The following is a 12,868-nucleotide window of genomic DNA, read 5'->3' on the forward strand; positions in this document are numbered from 1 at the left end:
TTTAAAAAGGTCAGCTGGGAATGTTGATTGACAAAAGAAAGCAATACAAAGAAAAGGCTTTCAATTAAATTGGGAAAGAGCATAGACCCTAATCTCTAGTCTCTGTGTGTGGCCTCTTATAAATATTAGAGGAAGGACAGACACTTTGTGAAGAGAGGAAATGGGTAAATTGTGCATTTGAGAGATGGCATACTTGAGCACCTAGCAGGATATCATCTCTCCTAGCTGCTCCCATTATTTTTCCACCACAATAACGGGGGTGTAATCTTCATCATCATTTCTGGCATCGTCATCCTGACCATCATCATTATTGGAATTGTGAATAAAAATGGAAATATCTCTCTCATCTTCCTCCTCCTCATCACCACAGTTCTAATCAGCACCAATGCCAGCAGCATCAAAACAAGTGAAGATTTAAATGTTCAATTAAGCCTCTGGCTAGCTGGCCTTATGGTATGGTATGGTATTTACTGTCTCAAGCTGTGGAGCTCACCGGGGTCTCTCATGTTCCAGCTCCTCTCATCTGCTTCCACTTTCACACAATCATATCAAAGAGCACCTGACAGGCGGGCGCACCACAACCAGAGCACAGTCTAATTGACACAGTGTCCACCACAGGGCACCAGCAGCAGGAGAAAGCATGCACGCACGCAGGTGCACACACACACACACACACACACACACACACACACACACACACACACACACACACACACACACACACACATAATGGTGCTGAACTGGATATGGCCACAGCACTGCCCCTGTCATACACTGTGTAGTAGTTAGGGAAGAGATGGGAGACAGAGCCATTGGAAACATATAAAACATATTTAAACTCCCCTTCTGCAGGCTAGAGTGTCCTCCCACCATCTCACACACATTACCACACCACGATCTGTTTCTGGGTCTGTATCTGGATAGGGGTCTGGGGATTCTCTCCAAGACCATGCAACTTTAAATATTTGTATATTGTAGTGTATGCAATGGGTGTAAGGCATCGAAGGACGCTAACATTCTAACAGCTCCTTACCGTGGCTATTTGAGCCTGTCTTATATTAGCCTATAGAGCAACGATGCTAACATGCTAACAGTTCTTACCTTAGCCATTTGAGCCTGTCTTATATTAGCCTATAGAGCAACGATGCTAACGTGCTGACAGTTCTTACCTTAGCCATTTGAGCCTGTCTTATATTAGCCTACTGAGCAACGATGCTAACGTGCTAACAGTTCTTATCTTAGCCATTTGAGCCTGTCTTATATTAGCCTATAGAGCAACGATGCTAACGTGCTAACAGTTCTTACCTTAGCCATTTGAGCCTATCTTATATTAGCCTACTGAGAAACGATGCTAACGTGCTAACAGTTCTTACCTTAGCCATTTGAGCCTATCTTATATTAGCCTACTGAGAAACGATGCTAACGTGCTAACAGTTCTTATCTTAGCCATTTGAGCCTGTCTTATATTAACCTATAGAGCAACGATGCTAATGTGCTAATAGTCCTTACCTTAGCCATTTGAGCCTGTCTTATATTAGCCTACTGAGCAACGATGCTAACGTGCTAACAGTTCTTACCTTAGCCATTTGAGCCTGCACCCCGGTGGCTTTGAGAGACGACACCGCCTTTTGTGCTGCAGCTGGGCTATCAAAGTCCACAAAGCCATATCCTGAAGGGAAAGAGAGAAGGAGAGAATGATGAAAAATGCAGGTGGAGATAGACGAAGGACGGTTGAGCTAACGTAGGCTAATGCGATTAGCATGAGGTTGTAAGTAACAAACAAAAAATCCCAGGACATAGACATATCTGACATGGACAGAAAGTTAACATTTTTGTTAATCTAACTGCACTGTCCAATTTACAGTAGCTATTCCAGTGAAACAATACCATGCTATTGTTTGAGGAGAGTGTACAATTATGAACTTGAAAATGTATTAATAAACCAATTAGGCACATTTTGAAGAGCTATGCTATGGTTCATTGGATCAGTCTACAACTTTGCACATACACTGCTGCCATCTAGTGGACAAAATCTATATTGCACCTGGGCTGGAATAATACATTATGGCCTTTCTCTTGCATTTCAAAGATGATGGTACAAAATAAAATTCACGTTTTTTTCTTTGTATTATCTTTTACCAGATTGAATGTGTTGTTTTCTCCTACATTAATTCCACATTTCCACAAACTTCAAAGTGTTTCTTTTCAAATGGTATCAAGAATATGCATATCCTTGCTTCAGGTCCTGAGCTTCAGCCAGTTAGATTTGGGTATGTCATTGAAAGAAATGGGTTGGATCCTTAAGAGGATACAATGCTGAATATACACCTGTATTTTATAGTCCTAGGCTACATTATACAATGCTGAATATATAGCGTGTTTTATAGTCCTAGGCTACATTTTACAATGCTGTATTCAATAGTAAATGTTTTAAGCACATTTTCCAGTAAAACTATAAAATAATCACAACAATGCACAGATAAAGTATTCACCAACAGGCCAATCGTTTTTTTCCTTCTAACGCAAGGAATCCCCCTCAAAACGAAAAACCCTTCAGCCCATTGATATTTGAAGAGGCTGACGTTGGCCACCACGCTCCTCACACAGCCAACAACAGCCATTTCATTTCGCAGTGCTCTTAATTCTCCGGCAACAAATCTCTCAAAGGTTGACGGCGTCGTACCAGAGCCTTCATTCGTTCCCTCGTCCGTCCCACCCCCTCTGGAAATTCATCAGTGGTGAAAAGACGAGAATGAATCTGCAGCGGTGATTTATGAGTTATTGTGATCCCGACATTCCCGGGGATGTATCAGCGGCGGAGTTGCATCGGTGTTAATTAAAATTTGGTTCCCGATTAAAAGCAGTCAATGGTGGCCTCTGGTCCACTGTTTCACAAGGAAAGTGTAATTAGAAAGGGATAATGGGGGGAGCTGGTGTGGCTCCGCTTTACACACTTTTTCACACACACACACACACATGGGCGAGCACACAGAAACACACACTCGCACACACCAACGTGTGTGTGGAGTTTCCTGCATTCGATAGAGGTAAAGGAGCGTGAAATAAAGGCAAAATCATAACCTGTGGTAGAACGGAATTGAGCTCCCGTCTGATTAACAACAGGAAGGTAAAATGAAGGAAAACTGACAAATGTTAATTAGGAAACACTACTGTAAGAGCTGGAGGTGAAATAAGGTTGAATTAAATCATATTGCCAAAACAGATCGGATGGTTCTACCCAGCTGAGACGCAGTTAACCAGCTCATAAATAGAATATTGAAGAGGTGAATGGTGAAGTATAAAAAGGAATGTTCAGTGGAAGAGGAACACGAAAGGGGTTTGAGAAACAGACTGTTGACCTACATTCAGCAGAGGTAGGAGAGTGCTGGTTCCTCAGAGCAGGGATTACCTGTATGGCACTGGGAAGTCGCTGTGGTCGGCTCTATGCAGAGACCAAGGGCAAAAGGCCACAGCACTACGGCGCGACCTCAAAAGACCCGCGAATACCAAACACAATCCCTGACAGAGAGAGTTCAACTGAACACAGTTGCGGGAGTCAGGAGAGGACAATGTAGGTCAGGACAAGGAGAGGATAGTTCAATATGGCAGGCGGTGAAGTCGTCAATGACTGTATGCGTGTCTAACATGGTACAGCACAGGCAGTATTGTACTGGGGAGCCAACGTGCAAGCGTGTCTGTGTGCCTGCCATGAGAGTCATTCGGAAAGTACAAAACACTCTCTTCTAAGATGCTGAGAATACATCAGGGTCAGCAGACAACCTTTCACTCAATTCAAGCGTTTAAAAAAATATATATATATATCACACACAAACTGCACTCCACGTGTTGTTATAAGGCAAGTACGAGGAGGTGCAGTACACTATTTCTAATGAGGGTTCTCTGGAATTACACCCATGGTGAGGGAATGGAGGAGGAAGGCATCGCTTTGAAGTCGCAAACACATCCTAGTGGTACGCAAACAAAAAAATCTATATCTGTCACTAAGAGCCGGCTCGACATGATTGAGTAGACGCACCACGTCTGATATACCGCACATCTACAGCAACAACAAAAAATGGAAGCAGAATGAAGAGAAACATGAACCGCCTTATCGCATTTCCTGGGCCTGGTCTGTCTGCTGCTGTCGAAATAAAGACAGACTTGCCGGTTAGGATGGTGAAGCCTAGACGCTCTGCAGAGCGCAGCTAGAGCCCGAGGCCCCTATGAAAACGCAATGCACTTTAGGCTAGACCGCTAACGCTAAGCTACATAGCTACAATATCCTGAAACCAGATAAAGGACTTATTACAATGTACCTATCAATGTATCAAATCAGGCATGCATCATTCATGCATTTTGCTATCAAAACTATGTTAATCTTAATTACATCGGGGGGGAAATGTGCATATTTTATCTGCATAATAGTCTGGATCGTTTGGGCCCACCCTCCTAAATTGATATTCCCATTTCGATACAGTATTTCCATTTCCATATTCTGCTAGCTCTAATGATCCTGTTTTACATTGCATACTACTATACAATAATACCATCAGCATGGACAACGGTTCAGTCACATGTAGGCAGAATTACAACAGTTACATGTAATCGCTTACATCCAAGTGAGTCATCAAGGAGATAGAGCAGCTGATGCACACATTGTTAATTACCGCGGTTACACACGTGAACGACTATCGAGGAGCATTTGCATGCTGTAAGAGAGGATATACACACAGCCACTCTAAACAATATTCATGCTGCTTTACATAGTGTCATAGAATTACAGCATTCCAAATAAATGTGACACGCCAGCCCAACGGGGGCAGATGACTTTGTTCTTACTTCACAGTAGGGCCAAATAACCATTTCATTGTATTAAGTCCTTTAATAAGGCTCCTGAACAGCTAATCAAATGTCTACCCAGACTATTTGCATTGCCCCCCCATTTTACGTTGCGGCTACTCTCTGTTTATTATCTATGCATAGTCACTTTAACTCTACCTACATATACCTATTACTTCAATTACCTCGACTAACCGGTGCCCGCACATTGACTCTGTACCGGTACCCCCTGTATATAGCCTCGCTGTTGTTATTTTACTGCTGCTCTTTAATTATTTGTTACTTTTATTTTTTACTTATCTATTTTTTACTTAACACTTATTTTTCTTAAAACTGCATTATTGGTAAGTAAGCATTTCACTGTAAGGTCTACACTTGTTGTATTCAGCGCGCGTGACAAATCAAATTTGATTTGACATAGGGAGAAAGACAGGATCCTTTCTGGCTGGCCATGATTGGCTGAGAGGAGGGGTTGACCATGCTGATGGTTGGCCATGCTTTCACATGTTAATTCTTAAAGAGATGGGTGGGTCTATGGCTTAAAGAGTGTGTGAACGATGCTGAATGGGCGTAAACAAAGAAGAGCTCGCTAGCACTCAAAATCTTTCAAGGGCATTTCTCCTGCTCGTCTCCGATGTGGGATAACATGTTTATCATATTTTAAAGCAGGATAACCTTACCATGCTTCCTCCAATCACAGTGTATGATATACCATTTCGGAGCTCTGAATTTTTGTAATCTGTAAAAAAAAAAAAGCATTTCAGATTATTCTAAATAAACCAATTTATTTAATTCAAATCAAAATACTTTATTGGCATGGAAAGTGTTACCGCATTGGCAAAGCAAACATACACTGAGCGTACAAAACATTAAGAACACTTTCCTAATGTTGAGCTGGATGGCATTCTGGGCCAGCTGTGTGTGCGTTTTGTGCCTGTGTATGTGTCTGTATGTGTCCATGTGTGTGTCTGTGTGTGGCTAGCTGCTAGCTGCAGCCAAGGCCGGGTTGGTTGGTCCCGCTCCAAACCCAGATGAGAGGATCCTCGCTAGGCTCTGCATTCCTCCTCATTTATCCTCCTGGACTGGGTGACTGGCGATAAATAAAATAAAGGCTCCCAGAACCCGTCCATGCACTACCAAACCAGCAGTGTGTGTGTGTGTGCGTCTGTGTCTAAACTGAGGCGGAATAAATATATCTTGGTTGAGGGATCATTCGGAGGAAAAAAAATGTCAAGTCATGTATAGAAATGTTATCTTTGGGTTGGAGACCTCTGACCCCATCAGTCCCATCAGGGCGTAACAGCACAGTGAGTTGACAATTCACATGACACCACTTCCCCCTCGCAAACACACTGGTAGGACAGACGTGTTTTCATCTGGGTTTCTCTGCGACCTTCCCTACGCCTTAGCTGAAACTCAAGCTACTATATTTGCAGATGATACTACAATTTATGCAGCAAGACAATCGGTTCAACAGGTACAGCAGGCTTTACAAGGAGATTTGGAGAATATCAGGGAGTGGGTTTGCCAAAACAAACTTGTTTTAAACACCAAGAAAACCAAAGTTATGTTGGTCTGTTCAACTAGGAAAAGGCCAAAACAGCATGGGATACAATTAAGTATGGGAGGAGTACAAATTGAAGAAGTGGCAGAAACCAAACTATTGGGAGTGCAGCTAGACAACTGCTTATCATGGTCGTCTCAAATAACTAATCTATGTAAAAAAATATATATATTAAAACAAACATTATCAGAAGGATAGCTAAATATTAACCAGGAAAAATTCTTCAGCAAATAACACAAGCATTAATTGAGAGTCAGGTGAACTACTGTTCTGTGGTCTGGGGAAATGCATCCTCAAGTGAAGTTAGGAGGCTGCAGAATGCACAGAACAAAGCAGCAAGGATGGTTTTATGGTGGAGATATGGTTCTTCTGTTGCAGTCATGCGCAATGTTCATGGTTGGTCATCAATCGATAAGATAATTGAAAGGAACATGCTTATTTTATTTCATAATATACATCATTTAAAACGGCCAAGTTCTATTCACAACGGTATTCAGTTGGTAAGAGACAGACATTCCGTAAATACTAGGAATAGATTGTCCACTATCTATGCGTTGTCCAGACAGAAAAGAGAAATAGGCAAAATAACATTTCGATTTAGAGAAATAAAGAAATGGAATAAATTAACTGAGCACACCAGAAACCTTTCACTATATAAATTTAAACATTATTTTAAAATGATTTAAATATAATACATAGAAATGTTGTGGGACTATAGTAGATGAAGAATCTATATTTTTTTAGATTGAGTATTTATTGGGTCATTATGTTAGTATATTATGTATGTTTGTAATAGTGTGTTATATGTGGAAATGTGTTCGTATTATAAATTGTATTTACATTTTTAAGGACTCTTGGAAGATTAGTCCAAAAGGGGACTAAAAGAGATCCAAATAAAATAAAATAAAATCTCTGCAAACACACACAAACCCAGCCCGCACGCATGCACACTGCTCATAGCAACACACACATGCATGTGTACGTGTGTGCACCGTACAGACCAGAACACGCAGCTATTACACATTCATTTACCGTTCACACATTCAATGTCAACTTGTCAGCCTAACGCTCGGGGACAATATCCCATTTTTTCCCCCCTCAAATAAAACTTATGGAGCGTTCTTTTATGTGAGACACTACAGGCGAGATAGTGGTACAGGCAATTCACTTATCAACCCTGCAACATGGATTTATGGGGGATTCATCTCTCACTGATGCACCGTATTGGCTTCATTGTATTTCTTGTCATTTTCTCCCAGGTATAAAAGTGTCCTTGTCTGCGTCCCAAATGGCCCCCTCTATTCCTAGTGCACTACTTTTAAACAAAGCCCTATGGGCCCTGGTGAGCCATATGGGCCCTGGTCAAAAGCAGTGCACTATACAGGGAATATAGTGCCATTTGAGACTTAGCTCTTGTCTGTGAGCTACAGTGCCCTGCTGAGGACAAAGTGCCAGGGCACAGGGCCAAGGGGACACGGACAGCACAGCTCACTGGCACCATACATTACAGACTGTGGACTCCTGTCAGGAACGACCTCATACTGTTCCAGAACACCTACAGTATATACTGTACTGTACAGTAATAGCCTTGGGTACAGACACCACGGACTGGTTTCCCGGATACAGACTAAGCCAGTCCTGGACTAAAAAGCATTTTCAATGGAGATTCTCTATTGAGCATGCTTTTTAGTTCAAGGCTAGGAAACAGGCCCTTTGGGTTTCAACCCATAATGGATCAACTGGGTATGGACCTCTACCTGGGGTGGTAGAGCTGCATAATGACATGTCACTCATCATCTGATCAATAACCTTCTGCCTCCCTTAGCTGCAGGCGCTGTCCATTGATCTTCTGTCTGTCGCCACCACTTTTACTGTAGCAGACCTAAATGTTACTGTAAAGCACTGCTTATTGTAGAACTGTTACATTTCAGTGCAGCAGAGCAGGAAATCAACCAGATGCTATAGATATGAGATTATCATCTTGACTATTCAAATACTGAAGTATTTTCATATCTGGGCTTTAGTTAATCCTTCCTTCCTTCCCTCTATCCCTCGCCTTCCTACCAATGCCCAGGGGTAACGTATAGTACAACACCATACAGTCCAGCTGCTATAGTATTTTACTCAAATTCTCATCAATCAAAACAAGTAACTGGGTTTCTGAGGTACAGTAATTCCAAAACCAACATTCCTGTGGCACAGTTGATTTAATTGATAAGCAGTTGACATTATTTTGTATCAATAATTAAGAATTACGAGGGCTTATTCCCGGAAAGCCTGCTATCATAAATGTTCCATTATGATTTGTGGACTCATAAAGCTATCTACTGTATATTGGGCTAAGATGTTACTTAAATACCCAGTTACTAAGAGAGACAGCTCGGGTTTAACTATCGCTCAGTTCACAGTGTTTAAATTAAGCTCCATTTAGATGAGAGAGAATTACAAATGCGCCAGTCTTGACTAAATGGCTAGCCTAATTTAAGAGACCCCGAACCAGCTTTGAAAATTCTAATTTGCTCATTTTAAGAACACCTCTCACAGCCAACTGGTGTTAATTGATCTGAGTGGGCAGAATAATGCTAGTGAGAAAATATCCTAAACGCGCAGCAGTGTTGTGTTCGAGACCACCTAAAACAAGACTGATTCAAGACCAAGACCGGAGCAAATTGAGTCCGAGTCAAGAACAAGACCGGAGGAGTGGGCGAAATCGAGTCATTAGCGAGACCGGGAGGGGGACAATGGGTCTGAGACAGAGTCAAGACCGAGACCAGAAAAATGTGAGTCCAATTCAAGACCATGTTGTGATTTTGTCAAATCAGCACCATAATAAGAGTTGAAAATGTCCAGTATTTCACTGTTCATATTTCAGAACAACATGTGGATTCTTTAGACATTCAGAAGAGTGAATAAAGACATGTTGAGGGACAATAGAGCCACTCTACAAATGATTACTAACCCAAACACATTTGGGGACAATTGGCCTTCAAAGAAGGGCTAAGGATTTATAAAATAATGATTATAATAATATAATAATAATGATATTATTATTTTCAATGATGTTCTGATTTAATCTCTTCAGTTTTTGTTGGAAAGGAAAGGGTTAACACTGATTAGGAAAAAAAAAAGATCCAATCAGGATTTTTCTTTGCTGGTTTCTGGGGAGAAAAATCGATCTAGCTAAATCAGCCATTGGCTAGGCCATCAGAAGCTAGATAAATGATTTTGGAGTGACAGTGGAATCAACCAAATACATTTTGACTTAATGGGCGGGACCGTTTTTACAAAAACGAATGGAAACTTGGTCACTGCGAAATAGTGAGCAGTAGTTTTTCCAGGGTCTAGCTAGCTAGCTTTTGTTGTCGGCTAGTTTGCAGTGGCTGCTGTTAGCCATCTCTGTGAAAAGAACATGTGTGTGAAACATTGTTGCATTTAAAGTGGAACTGACAGCATTTTAACATGACATCTTATTCAAATCTGTTTATATACACCCCTCGGACGAATATGACAATTTTTCTTACAATGTTTGGGAATTACGAATACTCAGGCATTTGTGAAAATTATATAGCAACATAGAGCGAGAAAGGGGCCGTGCATTTGGACAATTAATAGACACTGCAGTAAATAAAACAGAATAAATATATCTGTCTTGTCCACGACTGGAATCTACACAGCCCGGTGCGCTATAGCTAATCAGAGCTACAGTGGCCTTTATACAAACAAGCTAATTGCCACACGGGCCAAGAGGCTCCTTAAGGCTCCTTAACAGCTTTTATCCTCAAGCCATAATACCGCTGAACAATTAACCAAATGGCCACCAGATTGTTTACATTGACCCCCCCACTTCCATCATTTGTTTTTTACACTGCTGCTACTCACTGTTTATTATCTATGCATAGTCACTTCACCCCTACCTTCATATACAAATGACTTTGACTAGCCTGTACCACCGCACATTGACTCTGTAACGGTACCCGCTGTATATAGCCTCGTTATTGTTATTTTATTGTGTTACTTTTTTATTTTATTTGGTAAATATTTTAACTCTTTCTTGAACTGCACTATTGGTTAAGGGCTTGTTAGTAAGTATTTCACGGTAAGGTCTACACATGTTGTATTTGGCGCATGTGACAAATACATTTGATTCGATCATTCACACTGAACTGGACTGTGTGTTTACAGACAGTTGGCCCTGTCATCATTCACACCAAACTGGACTGTGTGTTTACAGTCAGTAGGGCCTGTCATCATTCACTTTGAACTGGACTGTGTGTTTACAGGCAGTAGGGCCTGTCATCATTCACTTTGAACTGGACTGTGTGTTTACAGGCAGTAGGGCCTGTCATCATTCACTTTGAACTGGACTGTGTGTTTACAGACAGTAGGGCCTGTCATCATTCACTTTGAACTGGACTGTGTGTTTACAGGCAGTAGGGCCTGTCATCATTCACTTTGAACTGGACTGTGTGTTTACAGACAGTAGGGCCTGTCATCATTCACTTTGAACTGGACTGTGTGTTTACAGGCAGTAGGGCCTGTCATCATTCACTTTGAACTGGACTGTGTGTTTACAGGCAGTAGGGCCTGTCATCATTCACTTTGAACTGGACTGTGTGTTTACAGACAGTAGGGCCTGTCATCATTCACTTTGAACTGGACTGTGTGTTTACAGACAGTTGCAACAGCGCGACTTTAGATCATTCGAACGGATTCACCAAAAGCCACAAAATACACCTGAATGGATTTTTGCAAATAACCATGAAAAGGTAGGTTCTCTATCCCTCAGTTATGCACATCAACAACAACAACATCAACAACCAATAATAGCCAGAGCAAGATGAGCTAAAATCTAACGAAGGAAGGAACCCTCTCAAACTTTTTCAGCAAGTTGGGCATCAAAATTGCACGGACAAGCACCCAAGCTAACTGGCTAAAGTTGGCTAGCTTGCCAGCTAGCTACTTCCAAACACAAATGAGATGACACCTCACTCTGACCATTTTACTCGCCGTAGCAGAGCTGGTTAGGCTGTTTACATGTTATCTAGAGCGTTCTTGACTAACTATTACTTTTTTTGCCTACGTTCAGCGGGTGTTGCACATTTGTACATTCATTAGTTGTTCTGCGCTCTGGCACACTCAGACAAGAGTGCTCTGAAATCGGAGTAGATAGCCAGAGTGAATTTGCGGACGCAAGAGATATGCTAACTGAATATCCGTCGTTCAAGTTCTTGCTAGCTAACCAAATGACACCTACATTTCTAGCTGTACATATGCTCCAAAAAAAACAATGAGGGGAAAAAGTCAGTCACTCACCCACTCCTCCAATGGAGTGAGGTGACATTCTACGAAGCAGCTAGCTAGCTATCTAGCTAACGTTATGCTCTGTGTTTTTAGCTTGCTACATAAATAGATACGCTAACCTATTAGCCTCCTTATGACTGACTTGTGATCATTGCCCTTGCTAGTTTGATTGTATTGACATTTCCAGCCAACGATACATTTGTCTGTTTTTATCCAGAATATTGAGTCATTGAAACTGAAACAGTGCATCCCGATTGGAGGCAGCGAACAACGTACCAGGTCAGCTGTGATTTACAACCTGATAGCAATATTTATATACATACAGTTGACGTCGGAAGTTAACGTTCACTCAGGTTGGAGTCATTAAAACTCGTTTTTCAACCACTCCACAAATGACTTGTTAACAAACTACAGTTTTGGCAAGTCGGTTAGGACATTTACTGTGTGCATGACACAAGGAATTTTTCCAACAATTGTTTACAGACAGATTAATTCACTGTATCACAATTCCAGTGGGTCAGAAGTTTATATACACTAAGTTGACTGTGCCTTTAAACAGCTTGGAAAATTCCATCATGGCTTTAGAAGCTTCTATTAGGCTAATTGACATAATTTGAGTCAATTGGAGGTGTACCTGTGGATGTATTTCAAGGCCTACCTTCAAACTCAGTGCCTCTTTGCTTGACATCATGGGAAAATCAAAAGAAATCAGCCAAGTCTGGTTCATCCTTGGGAGCAATTTCCAAATGCCTGTAGGTACCACGTTCATCTGTACAAACAATAGTACGCAAGTATTAACACCATGGAACCACGCAGCTGTCATACTGCTCAGGAAGGAGATGCGTTAGGTCTCCTAGAGATGTACGTACTTTGGTGCGAAAAGTGAAAATCAATCCCAGAACAACAGCAAATGACCTTGTGAAGATGCTGGAGGAAACAGGTACAAAAGTATCTATATCCACAGTAAAACGAGTCCTATATCGACATAACCTGAAAGGCTGCTCAGCAAGGAAGAAGCCACTGCTCCAAAACCGCCATAAAAAAGCCAGACTACGGTTTGCAACTGCACATGGGGACAAAGATCATACTTTTTGGAGAAATGTCCTCTGGTCTGATGAAACAAAAATAGAACTGTTTGGCCATAATGACCATCGTTATGTTTGG

The 12,868-nt window shown here is 41.5% G+C and overlaps 1 protein-coding gene across 1 annotated transcript in view; it reads right to left on the reverse strand.

Moving 5' to 3' along the window:
* LOC120022862 (RNA-binding motif, single-stranded-interacting protein 3-like) overlaps positions 1-12,868 on the reverse strand; it is a 195,614-nt gene that overhangs the window by 151,519 nt on the left and 31,227 nt on the right. Inside the window, exon 3 of the mRNA XM_038966907.1 lies at positions 1,578-1,669. Coding sequence (XP_038822835.1) covers positions 1,578-1,669 — 92 coding nt within the window. The remainder of the gene's footprint in view (positions 1-1,577; positions 1,670-12,868) is intronic.

This window comes from Salvelinus namaycush, chromosome 27 (genome assembly GCF_016432855.1).
Source record: "Salvelinus namaycush isolate Seneca chromosome 27, SaNama_1.0, whole genome shotgun sequence".
NCBI classification, from domain to species: Eukaryota; Metazoa; Chordata; class Actinopteri; order Salmoniformes; family Salmonidae; genus Salvelinus; species Salvelinus namaycush.